The following is a 15,899-nucleotide window of genomic DNA, read 5'->3' as shown; positions in this document are numbered from 1 at the left end:
TTCTCAGTTCTTCATGGTATGGATTCCACAAGATGTTGGTAGCATTACTTTGAGATTCTGGTCCATGTTGTGCCAAGAAAACATTCCCCACCCCATTACACCACCTCCACCAGCCTGGACTGTTGACACAAGGCAGGTTAGGTCAATGGATTCATACACCAAATTCTGACCCTACTATCTGTGGGCCTTAGGAGAAACTGAGATTCATCAGACCAAGCTATGTTTTTCCAGTCTTCAACTGTCCAGTTTCTGTCTCAGCTTTTTGTTCTTGGCTGACAGAAGTGGAACCCAACATGGTTGTCTGCTGTTGTAGCCCATCCACCTCAAGTTTCAATGTGTTGTACATTCTGAGATGCTTTTCTGCTCACCACAACTGTACAGAGTGGTAATCTGAGTTACCGTAGTCTCTCTTACCTCTACATTTACTGAATTTGGCATATGCTTTTATCTAGAGCAACTTATAATTTGATCATTTTTACAGAGGTAGCCGAAGGTAGTGTTAGGGGTCTTACCAAGGGACTCCTATAGGCATAGCATAGGGTGCTTTCCCAGAGAGGGGATCAAATTCCAGTCTACAGCGCTACACTATATTAACCACTTTCTGCCATCTTGAACTACATTGGCCATTTTCCATTGTCTGTTAATCTCATCAAAAAGACGTTTTCAGCTGCAGAATGTGCATGAAAATCCCAGGAGATCAACAGTTATAGAATTACTCAAACCAGCCCATCTGGCACTAACAATCATGCCACATTCAAAATCACTGAAATCATCAAAATGAACAAAAGCAACATGTATGACAACTGAGGCTTGATGGAATAAGCCTTTATGAATGTTTATGTAGGTTTATGTCAGTTGTCATGAAAGGCTTATGCATGTTTAAAGGCCTTACAAATGCTGCCCTTCAGTAAACTGTCATCGTTAATGGTTACAAATGTGTTTTTTAGCATACAGTATATTGCAGTCACAATCTGGTATCAGGTCCATGTTGTGCAATTCTACTTGATATTTTTAACACAATATTTCCAAGAGATAACTCAGCATGGAGTCTTACTTGATGGGTCCGAGCTTTTTGTAGTCTTCATCAATGACTGCTCTAGCTTTGGCCTCTGCAGCTGCTCGGTCATCCTGTTTGTTTATACACAACCTAAGCACCGAAACACACAGTGTCAAAGAATGGAATCAATTAGTGCACATAGTACACACAGCACACAGGTTATTTGAGTCTGCATGTGGATGCAAATGTGTGTGCGTATGTATACCGAGTGTTGAGTCCCCCGTAGAGGAAGGAAATCCAGATCCATGCAACGAAAAGGAAGACGATCATAAGCGGGAAAGCGAAAATAAACCACGAGCCGAAATTGATCAAGTCACACTCTGGAAAGTAACTGCAAAACACATTTAGTTTAATTCACTGAAAACATCATTGGAATTGACCAACATGTTTTATAATAGCACCTACTTGCTTTGGAAGAAATTGTATTATTAAGGTTAAAATATTCTAAAATTAGTTCTTAAAATTTCAACAATAAATTACATCCTTAAGATCCCACAGATTAACCGTAAAATATTACTTTAAATCCTCTGTTTTGCCTAAAATGAATGTTTCCTTCTTTTTCTCACTTTTGTACAGTAAAATGCAAGATTTTACTCCAGTGTAGTCTTGGGTCCTTGTTCTTGAGCCTTTTATGGCCTTTAATAAATATCCCATTATGGAGCAAAGTGCACAGTCAGTGTTTGCACATGTGAAGAGGGAGTGTGGTCTGTCTGGAACTGAACCAGACTGATAAAACTGACTTGTTCAAAAGTGCTACTTTTTTATTTGTAAAAAAAATTAAGAATATTATACAGATTAATGGATTTATATAAATCAGAATGCAGAAAACGAGACAGTATGTCTGCACATTATGTACAGTGCAGTCAAATTAGTTACAACAGTGGTCAGTTCTCCACCCGGAGCTCTACTTTCCTGTGAAGTTTAGCTCCAGAATAGGTGACCACTGAAGTTAGAGGTTGTACCACTTGTACCTTAACTGTTTCTGCCAAACAGTATGTCTACTTCCGCTCTCAGTTAACATTTAACCCTTTTCACAGTATGGTCCAGGACCCCCTAATTACCCTTACCCTTTGAATGTCTCAAAATCAAAATTCTGGGGGCTCCCTGAAAGTAAACTTAGTATGACGTTATGCTGTCTGTTGGGGGAAAAATAGATGCTCAAATATAAATTCAGGTAAATGGCATTGTTAAGCTGCTTCACCTACAATCGGTGAGCTTCTGTCTTTGGTATTCTTAATAGCTAGAGATGTAGCACTGGTCTGCCTCAGGGTGGCGCTGTTGCAAATTGGTTCTCTCAGTTGGTCCTTCATAGCCTAGCAACTGTAACTATGCCCAGGATACCTCTGAAGAACTTTACAATATGCCAGAACATATTTACAGAAAACTTGCCCAATTTCCTAAGAGACTGGTACAAAGAGTGAACTGTTACTCATTTCTCAAGCTGAAGACAAAAGAGGAGATCTCAATTAATGTGTGGAAGAGTGCATTATCAAGCTAGAAAAGAGTATTTCCAAAAGAAGAATTGTGAAGCCAAATATTTTGTTGCCGCTATGGTGAGTGAATTAAGCTAGCAGCCACCCAATGCTGGAGTAGCCAGCCAACATTAATCCCCAGAATACCTGGGTATATTTCACACATTGGATGTATGAAACATTGAAAAGCTACCTCACAGAATGTTATTGCTATAAGTTGCGATAGTTTTGAGATAAGCTTTTGTCCTAAAATGTATTTTTAAAAATCCATTTATGCCAGAGAGGCACATTCAGGGCGTCATAAGGCGAAATAAGAAAGTGGTACAAAAATGGTTAGTACAGTGAAGTGGGTAACAGTGGGTAACACTACTGCTCTTCTTGTAGCATGAGTAGTGTTTGATTCCTGATTCTGGCAGGTATGCTATGCTATACCAATAAGAGTCCTTGGGCAAGACTTCCTTATTCGCCTGCTTTGGTAAAATGATTAAAACTGAAGAGCAGGCAGGATAACAGGATCTGTAAAAATGCTGTGAAATAGCACCCAAAGAAACTTTATTTCTTTCCGATTCCACTATTGCAACATTATCAATGTAACATATAAAAACTCAGAAAGCACGTGAAGGTTCACTGATTGTTTTGGATAGTAAATGCTATGGCCATATTAGCATTGTAGACATTGTGATCCCTGGTTCCTATCACATCCCACTGTGAAGAAATCTGAAATGTGAAGTTTTGCTCCAATGCACCATTTCACAAAACCCTGACTGTGTTTACATCTCAATCATTGAATATAGCAGACCTTTAGAAAAAAACTGTTGGAATTCCCCTTAAATTGTACAAGTCACAGCATTAGTATAATTAGTTTTTTTCTGTTCTTGATGTTGCTCTTCAGTTTTGCCTCTTGCTCTTGTCTGTTAGTTTGGGCTCTTTTAGGAATTTTGACTTGGACTTTTTGACATTTTGTTCAGCAATAATCTGATGACCTGCTGCCTGCATTTCAGATATCACACTAAACATAATAACATTTTAGGTAAACACATCAAAATAAGCCAAGTTAAAGTTTTAAGAGCACGATCCATGAATTAGGTAACACATTAAGCCCTTCACCAGCAGTTGTACAGAATGATCTGTCCTTGCACTCTAGGTAGTCATTGCAATGACCCTTTGGTCTTTCTGCACTTCCCTGATTAGTCATCAAATAAATGTTAGGGTTAATAATCATTAAATTATTTCACAAGTTACTAACATACATTTTGTCCAGCTGTCAGTTGCGTTGTTCATTAGAAACAGGATACACTCTGTGCTTTGGATTCCGGGAGCATCAACTGTGAGCCAGTTTTTCCAGACAATGGTTAAGTCTAGTTAGACCAAGTAATATTATAAAAGCATTTTCTTTTATAGAACTACACATAATCACTGGTTGGAAAACAGGCCCTAAATGTCACTACACATATATGTTCATTAAACCGCAGAAGAGATGAGCTGCTTCCTCTCATTATTTACTCATTCACTGGTAATGAATCCAGCAAAAAGCTTTTTCTAAAAAAACATACACACAACATCAGCTCTGCTGAAGTGGAAATTGACGCAATTGCATTTGACGAAATACTGCAAAGTTTTTTTCCATCTAATCTCTGTCTGCTACATCCATATATTACCATGAACTATAATTTACATGCCTTTTCCTTTTTATTTAGAAAAGAACCGGAAACGTATCGAAACAAAATACACAGAAGTCAAAGAGCAGCTGCTGAATTCTTTTGCGTTTTTTATGAAAAACACGTACTGCATGGGTTCAGACCGCTGTCATGTTGAATAGGGGACTACTCAACCAACAATGGAAATCAGCTCACACACTGTCAATCATAGACTGGCATAATCTGCTTGTTAGGCTGGTGGCAAATGAACATGTATCCTTCTCTCTGCTGGGCAGGTTACAATGGTATTACTTGAAATGGGAAAGATTTCTTCACTACATTATTGGCCCCTAACTGTGTCAGAAATACTCCTTGGTGTTTGGAGGGTCGCATGTCCATCATGGGTTCCCCCTTGAGTACCCATCGAATTCACTCTTTCTGCCAGTCTCTTGCAAAATTTTGGCAAATTTACAAATATGCTATGGCAGATTGTAAAGTTTTTCAGAGATATTTTGAGGATAGTTAAAGTTGCTAGGCTATGAAGGACCAACAGGGTGAACTAATTTGCTACAATGCCACCCTGAGGCAGACCAGTGCAGCATAGTTAATTAAGATTATTAAAGACAAAGCCTGCCAATTGTGAAGCAAGATAAACAATGACTTTTCCTTGAATTTGTTATTGTGTATGTTTTTTGCTAATGAACAGCAAACCTTCATAATAAGTACATTTTCAGGGAACTCCCAGAATTTGAGACATTCAGGGGGTCCAAGAGATTAATTAGGGGGTCCCAAACCACCCCCCTGACCCCCTGTATTTCACACCTTGTGTCTTAGAGACAAACTCCTGGCTTAGCACCCTTTCATGTACACGCACATATACACTTAACACATTCTGTGAACGTATTATTTGAAATTTAGTGGACTCAAAATTTAAAGGCAACCAGGTTACTTAAGTTAAAACTGAATCATTTTTTGACTATGAACAGTTATAGTTTCAAATATGAGCTATATAGTCATGTATTTCATACGTCTATTCACAGAGTTCAACATAGGCCCAATGACTCTAATTACAAGAAAGTTTTGACTCAACAGTTTTCTGTTATTTTCTGAGAACAGACAAAAATATCTGAATTACTGTCCATGGTAACTGACCATACTTTACTGATGAGGCAGATAAAGACTGGGTTAAAAAAGAGCCCCTTTCTGCATTTCCACAGTGTTTTTAAGTGTTCAGCTAAGGAACCTACTGGTCACACTAACCTTTTCATCTGCCCAATGAGGATGAGGTTAGGGGCTGTTCCCGTTAAGGTGGCCGTGCCCCCGATGCTGGCAGCGTAGGGGATGCAGATGAGGAATCCTTTCCACACTTTTAGCTGATATTCTGCTTCTTTCCTGACCTCCTCTGGGCTTCTCTGATCTCCTCTCTCCAGTCCATCAGCCCTATGAAGTCAGTGTAAGTACTGATTGTTGAGGTCAACATCAGATCATACTGCGGACGAAATGTTCTAGCCCAGTCAGGGGCGTTTTTCAGGACTACATAATATGAGCGTTTGTATCCAAGCCACACGTTAGCCACAATCCCTAATTGCAATTCATGGAATACCATTTAATGCAGATGACGCCCTTGTTATGCAAATACATCCACACTAAACTTGTATCCATTTACAGCATCTGCACCACATTCACAGTCATTGATTGGAAGATAATCACCTTGATAGGACATCCTGTCTTGCCTAGACATCATAATATTAGAGTCATAAAGGCCATTACTGAAAGAGAAGTCATTCCAGATGAACTCTCTGACATTTGATTCAGGAGTTTTCACTCTCTCACCTGTCATCTCCGGTCAGGGTGTGCTTTTCTGAAGGCAGCACATGCAGCTTCACCTGAGATTGGCCTGCAGAGACAGAATAACGATTTTCAAATAAATTCCTTTTCTTTGTGTATCCTCGAATATTACGTGGCTTTAGGTTTGTGCTCACTGATGCTTGTACGTATTTAAAAAAGGGGAGATTGTGTAAAAAGAGACAGAACTGTCCTGGTTTAAGCTAGTTTAATGATTCCACTCACATTTAAGACTGAACCACTATATTATGTAAACTGAACAAACACTATGGTTCAAAATTTGGAATCACTGTTTTAAATAATATCAAAGCAACTTGATTTCAGACAAGCATATAAAATTATACAAAAAAAAATCTACATTCAATCTCATTTTTTTGTCAATTTTATTTTTCTGCATCATTTGAACATGGCATTTACATTGTGTAAATATTTCATGATGAATGGACCAACAGAAATGCTCCAAAATGCCACAAAAACACCTTTGTACATTAACTTACAACACTGTAAAGTCAATTAAGAATTTTTTTCCCACTCCTATAAAGTTACTGTTTTGGAGATACATGTCTTTTGTGGACTGCAATAATATGCTAGACTAATATGCTAATGTGCAACTTCTTAAGTTTCAAATCATTTGTTGGACAACAAGAAGCAGTAAATAAGAGATTTTCATTGTGTCCTGATGATGATCAAAATGGCTGACAAAGCTGTATTCATCAAAACTTAAGTTATAATAAAATTAATTTAAAAAAAATTAGAGCAAATCTCAAGGCAGGTAACCTGACAAAAAATCAATGTAAACAGACAAATTGTATATTATTGACAGTTTAATAACTTCACAGTTCCTGAAATATAACATCAATTATTACAGTTCCTGAATAAAACATCTAAAAATAACATCTAGCAAATAGTTCACAATATCCATATTGACATACTAAAAGGTATTATTATACATAAAATAACAAAGATTTTTTATATTGCAAGTTATTCCAAAATTTTTTAATGGTAGTGTACGTTTCCATACTATACACCATTATCTACCAGTGGCATAACCAATGAGCCTCATGGGGGCTATCTTTATTGGGCCCCTCATATAGACAGCTGAATATGACATAGAGTTGTGATCCAAACTGCCAGTCTAATGTAAACATTTAAGTTAAAGTTAGATGGCAATTTTTGTGGGGGGGGGGGCATTTTTCACAGGGAGCCCATAAGATACATAATGCCACAATATAATATACAGCGATTAAGCATGTGTGTATACACACACACACACACACACACACACATATATATATATATATATATATATATATATATATATATATATATATATATATATACATATATATATATATGTGTGTGTGTGTGTGTGTGTGTATGGTGTTTATTTCACAGCTTATCTGACTTGAATCTTTTAATGTGTAATAATGCTACACCACCATGACGATTCTGAAGACCCTGTGACTACAAGCTCAATGCTCAAAGTCCACAGACTGGTTTATTTATTATAACACCAGAGGGTCCAACTCTAAAACAAAATATATTTGCGTTACTTCTTCTTTACTATGACAACCCCGACCTAAGAACACAGTCACTAAAAGCATGTCACTTTGTCTTACAAAGCTATTTATAAGGGAATCAGTTGATTGCGAAATAATTCCATTGTTATATCACATTATACTTCTCTCACACACTGTCATAATGGCAAATTCCTGTCTGCAGGAATCTTTGAAGATAAAGACAATACAGTCACAGTCTTCCTTATTGCCAAGGAAATAATTTGAAGTCTAGTGGGTGAAAATCACTCTGATGTATGCATCAGGTCCATAAGAGTGCTACTGTAGAAAATAGCTGTATAATAGGGCTGATTTTCCAGACATCCCATCTAGTTTTTTATTTATATGCAAATAAAAAAAACTGGCTAAGTGTTCTGAGAGGTCTGATCTCTATAGACATCAAAAAAGAGATGAGAAAGAGAGCACTCTCATTATATGCAAAAATAGCAGTACATCTCTAAGGATTTATTGCTCCAGTGATCTTAAATTCTATGCTTTTTACATCCCAGAGCTTGTTATTTAGTAATTACATGTACTACAATGCAAACCATCTGAGTTATTCTTAAGTTATAGAAGTATGATACAAGCTCCTGACCATTTAAAGGGTTAAAGGAAAAAAGTGACCTTGAATAAACAAACCTTGATTGATGCCTACTCACAAAGACACAGCCTTACACAGAAAGACAAACTCACACATAAATGCCCACTAGCATACACCCCAAAGTCTGCCCAAAGTCACCCAAATGTACACTCTTTCACTCACCTTCAGGGTCATTCTTGACTTTGGCGTTCTCTTTGAGGGTCTCCAGGTCACCGAACAGGCTCTCCAGGATGGCGTTCGCAATGGGCAGCATCATGGCTGTGGTGGCAGTGTTACTCAGCCACATGGACAAGAAAGAGGACGTGAGCATCATCCCCAAAATCAACCTGGAGAAGAACACACACACCTATATATTAGTAATTTAAGCTCTGTTTGTGCTGAATTAGTTTGACCTGGAAAGGTGCTGCAATTTGAGTAAGATCAAGGAGATTAGTGATTTTAGTCTGGTATGAATCCATTTGCCTAGCCTGTAGTTTTTACACGTCTGATAAGTAATAATTCCAGAGCAGATTACCTTCTATACAGCAATTTGTCCTGCTTCAGTAATTGTAGTACTGTTTGAAATTACTTTAAGGTAATGTAATAATGTAATAATGTAATAGACATCGGCACCTCTGTTTCCTGGAGGAAGGGAGACGAAGCTAAAATGGAGCTCTTGGCACATTTCCTTTATCCTTAAATTCAAAACAGGAATATTATGATGTACAATGTTTTTAATGATGGGCTAATTAGAAAGAGAATGAAATTAATTATCTGAAGGTACTTCTCACAAGGAAGAATGATATTTAAACAGCACTACATTCAGGATTATAGCATAGCAACTACAATCTCAGAAAAATAGTGCTAAAATGTCACTGGGGTGGTACTCCACATGTCACTGACGTGGCTGACGTGGTACTTCCAAGACTATGTCTTTGTTACCTTTGGTAAGAGAACATAATCATACCATATTTCAGTGGAATTAAGCTAAGTTGATTCTATACACCCTGCCTTTATTCCAGGCTTTTTTAAAACTTTTTTTATTTTAAAACATTAAGTTATGAAAAGACAAAGTGAATGTGGTGTGCCCTTAAAGCTTACTTAAGTTCTTTGACTGAATTAGACCTTACAACCATTAGTGCACCTTTGTACTACTTTGTATACATTGTATATACCTTGATGAACAAAAAGGTACCTATATAGTACCTTTTTGCTGACAGTGTAGGCCTGACACCAAGGCTTGATTTGAAAGGGGATGCAAAAGGATGGTGCCCCTCCATTAAAAAAGAGTGAAAAAATCATCCTCCATGTACAACTGCCATTCTTTTCATTATTTTTGGATTTGTCATTAAGAGATAAGATTACTTTTTATTAAAATGTTTAAGATGTTTGCTGAACATATTTTCATTCCAATGACATTTAGGATTTACAAGGTAAGCTGCAACAGAGCATTATTTGTATTGTACAGTCATATATAAAAGTTTAAACACCCCAGTTAGATTAGGTTTTGTTGTTTTTCTAAGTGAAAAAGTTAACACGTTTTCCTCTGCTAAAAAACTCAATATGGCATTTTCCTGCTAAATTTAGAGGACAATTTCAATGTATTTGAGTTTAACATATTAGAAAAACTAAAACATAAAATGTAAAGTTTCGCTGAGGCCACATTTCACGTGTGTGTGTAAATTTGTAAAAATATGTATTTTGGTGAGGGGTGCACAAACTTTTGCATAAGACTGTATGTCATGTATTTGCAGTACCCCCACTTCCACTCAGTTTACTGAACTTTCCATCCCCCTTGAAATTCTACAATTCGGCCACTGGCTGACATTATGGATTATATTAGTAATGAAGTAACCCACCCATTACCAGGCAATGAAAAATGCTCTTAACTGAACAGTAACAACATGCCTTTCACATGTTCTAGAACACTTCATTGGAAAAAATGCATCATTATGCAAAGTGTCAACTAAGACTACTTTTTTAACTGAGTAATCAAGTTTAATTGTGTAATTGTCACAGCAACACAACCAGACAGGGATGTACAGAACACATCATTATTTGCACACTGGAACTCAGTAAGAGTGAACTATCACACCATTGACAGTTGCACCACAAAATGACTGAATTATTAGTGTATGATGATGACACAAACTTCAAACATCCTCATCAGACATCATCTGCTCTACGAATCTGAGTTCATTTGCCTAACTTCACCTGTTCAGAATTCAGGAGACTCCACAGTCAGCCAGAGACCAGAGATTTGTGGTGCTGGGAGTTACGGCCTGAATGAATTCTGTTCGAAGACTTTGAAATTCTGAGCACAGTGCTCTCTGTCTGAAGAGCTTTGGCTAAAAATCAAGATGTTTCTAAAAAGACGCCTTGGTGGGCATGGTAACCAGTAGGCATTTATTCACTTTCAGTGGTCATGCTTTGTGACATTCACTGTCATGTTCTGTCAGATAATGCTCAGAATTAAAAGTACAGAGCTATTTCACTGACATGAGACTACACCATATGAATTGATTGAAAATGTTTCAATCCATCATCTATTAACCTAAAGAAATGCTGTCCTGAAGAGAATGAGCCAAGGACTGTTATGCTCCCAAAGAATATATATTACAAGGACAACATCTTAATGTATGAAGAATCTTTGTTGCTATATGAACTGTACTGCAGAAGAAATATTTCCAATGCTACTATTCCCCTAAAGAACCATGCACTGCATCACAGATAGATCAGCTAAATACCAGTTTCCTGTCTCTGGTTGATCACACCTTTATCTGATCCTCTGCCCCCAACTCTTCCACTTCAGCTCTCATCACAATGTTCTATATATAACACATCAAGAACAACAAAAATGTTTGTGACTTCCTACTTCACATACGGTGCGCATATGTCTCCATCAATCTACATATACACGTCTAATTACTCTAATGTGTGTCCGAACTATCTTTGGAAGAACAAACAGAAATTAGTGGTATGGTGATTAGTGATATAGTGGTATGCTTCTATAAGTACACTCTTCGTACATTAGTACAATGAACAGGATCCACAGAAGATTATCATTTCTCATTAAACTGACAGTCTCACCAGGCTGGTTTCACTCCAACAATCTTCAGCACCTTGAGGGCAATGCGTCTATGCAGGCCCCACTCCTCAATCGCTGACGCCATCACCAGCCCACTCAGGAAGAGGAAGTTAGTCTCCAGAAAGTATTGAGGGCAAACCTTTTTGGAGGGCAGAATGCCCATGGTGGGGAAGAGACAGACGGGCAGCATGGCGGTCACTGCTAGTGGGAGGGCTTCTGTACACCAGAAAAGTGCCATCAGGAGCACCACATACAAACATTTTCCTTCCTGCAAGAGACAGAAAAGCAAGGGAAGGATTATGTAAGGACTGGGATGGATGAATGGATAGATGGATAGATGGATGGATGGATGGATGGATGGATGGATGGAATAGTGGATGTATGAATGGATGAATGGATAGATTGTGGAATAGTGGGTGTATGAATGGATGGATGGATGATGGAATAGTACACGTATGAATGGATGGATGGATGATGGAATAATACATGTATGAATGGATGGATGAATGGAATAGTGGATGTATGAATGGATAAATGGAAAGATGATGGAATAGTGGGTGTACGAATGGATGGTAGGATGGATGATGGAATAGTAGATGTGTGAATGGATGAATGGATGGATGATGGAATAGTGGATGTATGAATGGATAGATGATGGAATAGTAGATGTATGAATGGATGAATGGGTGGATGATGGAATAGTCGATGGATGAATGGATGAATAGATAATTGGATGGATGATGGAATAGTCGATGTATGAATGGATGAATGGATGGATGATGGAATAGTAGTTGTATGAATGGATGAATGGGTGGAAGATGGAACAGTGGATGTATAAATGGATGAATGGATGGATGATGGAATAGTGGATGTATTAATGAAAGAAATGACTGGAAGGATGTAAAAATGAATTGGTAGATAGATGGATCTATAAATGTATGAAAAATGGGTTGATAATGAAAGTATTCATGAATATATAAACTGATCGTAATTTGGATTTTTTTTTTACAAAGCTTGATTTCTCAGCTAGCCAGAGAAGTTAAACCAACAAGTCAAACCTGTCTAATAGGGGAAAAGGTAAGGGGCATTCCTGTTGGACAAGTGGACACATTGATCTTAATCCTTTAAACTGTAGAGTTATTATTCATTTATATTATTAATATCAAGGCTTATTATTCAGTGATTCCTATGAATAATTCAATAACCACTGTGAAACTCCTGTACCAAATAGTTATGAGAGTGAGAAAAGAAAATCTGGACTTGTCAGAAGATCTTTAGAGTTAGTAAAACATTCTACATTGCACCCTTTTCAGTATCACAATCTCATATGCACAGTACACTGAATGGATCTCAGATTGTAATATAACTGCAACATTTAAAACATATTTGAATCTGCCTATATTCGTGCGGGCTGGCTGAGTACTAGCAATACTGTAACAGTGTAATGAAGAATGAGTACAGCAGGGGTTCTCGCACATGACTGAGCTGATTTAACATCACTGAGGGAGAAGTAATGTTAAGGTACTGCTTACCTCATATCACCTAAACATCTTATGACTGTTATTGGATCTAAGACACTTCTTTTCAATACTAAAACTGCATCAGTGGCATCTGTACACAAGTATCCGGTGTGAATGTGTGTGTCTGTGTTTGGGGTGGTGTTGAGGGATCTGTGCTAAAGGTACATTGCGTACAATTTTCATTTGTCACTCATAAGTCACATATTACTGACTTGCAGCTAAGTCACATGTCTGGTTACATGGTTGATTGTGACAGCAAAATAGTAAGTTACATCCATGTGACTAGCTAATCAATAGGCTAATATGTGACTTATGAGTGACAAGTGAAAATTGAACCTATTGAACCTTTAACACAGACCTCAATATCGATGTTATTCTGATTGAGCCATTTTTAAGCTTCAAACCTTTATCACGTGCTAACAGTGAGTAAAAACATACAATCGCAAAACAAAAGTTTGAATGCTCTCAGTCTAATGACGTTTTGTTGATATTCTAAGTGAAAAAAGTTAACACGTCCTCTACAGAGAACAACCTTGAAATTGAATTTGTACAATTCAATGGATAAACAGTAATTTTGCATTAAAATGTGCAGATGTGTGTTCTCTGTGGAGGATGTGTTATTTGCCTTATTTTCACATAAAAAAGTAATAAAACATGTCATTTGAGCAGTAGCGCCAAAATTTTGTGCACTACTGCACCTTTAGAACTGCACCATGGTTTACAACTTTCATTCACAACAACATAGCCAGCTTATTTAGTTTAAGATAAAGATTTTCTCAGCAATTATGCGCTTCCTAACTGCATTCACTTTTTTTTTATTTTACATTTAACTATATACATCATGACTACTGATGCAAGATGTCTGGAACAAGTAATCCTCAAAAACCAAATAGTCCAGGCAGTAATGCCACAAATATTCACCCCTAAATCACACTGTTGACACCTGATGATCACATCAAGCAGTGGGGGCCTTAAGCGACACCCTGTTTGGTGGTCTCGATCATGTGCTTTAACACACAAACGTGGAAAAATGAATTAATACTTGATTCATTCTGACCATGAAAAAGATCAATACCATGGAAAGATAAATGTGATTTAATGATAAATAACTACATGCAGGGGAAAAGAACCTTAGAACTATATTAAACTAAATCAAACCACTAGATGAATTAAGTAAGTAAACAAACAAACAAACAAACAATACATGCAAATATATTGCAATATATGTTTAAATGTGCATAATTTCTGTTTTCTCGTAGATTTGGAAGCAAATTCATTGAATCAGTCCTCATATCTTGCTGTAAGTATCAAGATAACCTACCTGTTAATAAAAATAAAATGAATTACAACATATTCATATAACCCCTCATGGTCCAGGGGCCTTTAGTGACTCTTTATACTGCTTAGAGAAAGAAGGACACCTGCGAACAGTGATGTTTGATTAGATCCTCAGATCACTTACTGCCTCTGTGATATTAGGTCACTGAAGCAGTGCATAGCTGAGAGATAAGCTTATCATTGAGAACCCTGATGATCAAATATAAAACCCAAAGAGAGAAAGCAGTGGCCCTCACCCTGTAAAAAGGTTACAGGGTGCAGACTGACAGACCACCACAGGGAAGCAGTGACTCAGGCGCACAGCACGCTCTTTCCTGACGTTAAACAGGTTCTGACGGTGAAGAATCACCACCGTAATGAACACAGCCTACCTTTGCCGGTAGGACGAAGAGCAGAGGCAGCAGCAGCAGAGGCGTGAGGAGGACAATCAGCTGTTTGCGAACGCTCCAGAGTTTCTTGGAAAACTTCAGCAAGTCCATAGCGTAATGAATCGTTATTTCCTCTTGGTGAGCCCCTCTTCGCCAAAACTCAGCGCAGTTCAGACCATCGAGGCTCTTTCTCTCGCTTTATCGCGTTTTCTTTGTTGATTTTTAGCACGGCGGGAGAAGATTAACCACTGGTTTACACGTTAACTCTTCGTGCGTAATGCGCACTTTTCAGGCTTTTGCTCAGTTGCAGGTTTTCAGGTCCACACTGGCCACTCTGAGGGGTCTGCCACGGTGACATAGCCTGTCCCGAGAAAGTCAGCGCTCATTCATGTAAATATGCGGCTTTTAGAAGGTGCTGCACTGGTGACCAAACTGGGTGGGCCATAGGAATGATTATAAAGATAAGACGGGAGGAGGTGTGCATTACCTTAGGTCAAACGTCTAAACGTACATGCCTCTTCTTTCTGCTGAAAATCATGACACACATTTTACATGATGTCGCCTCTCTTGTAGACTGTAGTGTTCCAGTAATGATCCTCTTTCAGCTGTGTCTGTTGTAACTGGACTTAATAAGAAATATGTGCTTAATAAGAACTATGTGGTTATGAGACATGGGCGTCCACACCACTAAGCTCTGATCTCAGCCATCATTGCACACATATGGTCTTACCAAACAGCCATTCCTCTTGGGAGGATTTCGGCTCATAAGCTCTTAACCACATTATGGAAGTCACTAATGGTTGTCCGGACTCAAACCGCAAGTAGGCTGGTTCTTATCAGTGGCTGCAAAGGACATTGACCTTCAGCTTTTCAGCTGAGTGCCAGATGTGGAATAAATAAACATCAGGAATAAAAAGATGAAACTGTTACAGATTCTAGGCCCTGAGAAGCAGGACTCCGGTAGCAGAAAGAGGGTCATTCCTTGTATGTAAGATATAGATCTAAGAAGTGCAATATTTAATTGAATTGAATTTATGGAAAATCAAGATGAATATAAGTATGTAAGTGTATATGAGTTTATGAGAGGGGGCGCATTGCCAATTTTTACCCACTGTAACAAAGTCTTTTTGCCTTAACTTGAAGTAAGTAACCCTTCTGCCTTACAGCAGTGAGTTAATTGAGCATGAAAAAATAAATTAATATAATAATAATATATCTTAAAGTCTGCTAATGTAAATTTTAATAAGGGCAGTTTATTTCCTTTTTTACCCTCTATTGCACGATGTTGCCTCTGGGCAACAAACCCATTTTCCTCATTTTACACTACATTTATACATATTTAACGACAATAACAGTTAACAATGAAGAGCAGAGTTTGAGTAAGTCAATAAAAAGCACGTGTTTGGTCATACTGTCTCTTTGTGGACACTTTTAAACC

General features: G+C 37.8%; 1 protein-coding gene across 2 annotated transcripts in view; it reads right to left on the bottom strand.

The window, feature by feature from the left end:
* Positions 1-15,237, bottom strand: part of slc13a3 (solute carrier family 13 member 3) — a 34,468-nt gene extending 19,231 nt beyond the window's left edge. The window contains exons 1-7 of one of the 2 annotated variants that reach the window (XM_036578757.1): positions 14,465-15,237; positions 11,238-11,503; positions 8,331-8,494; positions 6,000-6,063; positions 5,427-5,606; positions 1,263-1,388; positions 1,055-1,147 (exon numbers count right to left, since the gene is read on the bottom strand). In XM_036578757.1, the coding sequence (XP_036434650.1) occupies positions 1,055-1,147; positions 1,263-1,388; positions 5,427-5,606; positions 6,000-6,063; positions 8,331-8,494; positions 11,238-11,503; positions 14,465-14,572 (1,001 nt within the window). In that variant the 5' untranslated portion in view covers positions 14,573-15,237. Of the gene's footprint in view, positions 1-1,054; positions 1,148-1,262; positions 1,389-5,426; positions 5,607-5,999; positions 6,064-8,330; positions 8,495-11,237; positions 11,504-14,076; positions 14,245-14,464 lie in introns of those variants that run through there. The other variant, XM_036578759.1, reaches the window with a different exon arrangement.
* Between the last annotated feature and the right edge of the window lie 662 nt (positions 15,238-15,899).

The sequence above is a fragment of the Colossoma macropomum genome, unplaced genomic scaffold (genome assembly GCF_904425465.1).
Source record: "Colossoma macropomum unplaced genomic scaffold, Colossoma_macropomum, whole genome shotgun sequence".
Taxonomy (NCBI): Eukaryota; Metazoa; Chordata; class Actinopteri; order Characiformes; family Serrasalmidae; genus Colossoma; species Colossoma macropomum.
The sequence above is the reverse complement of the archived record's forward strand: the minus strand, read 5'-3'. Positions and strand labels throughout refer to the sequence as shown.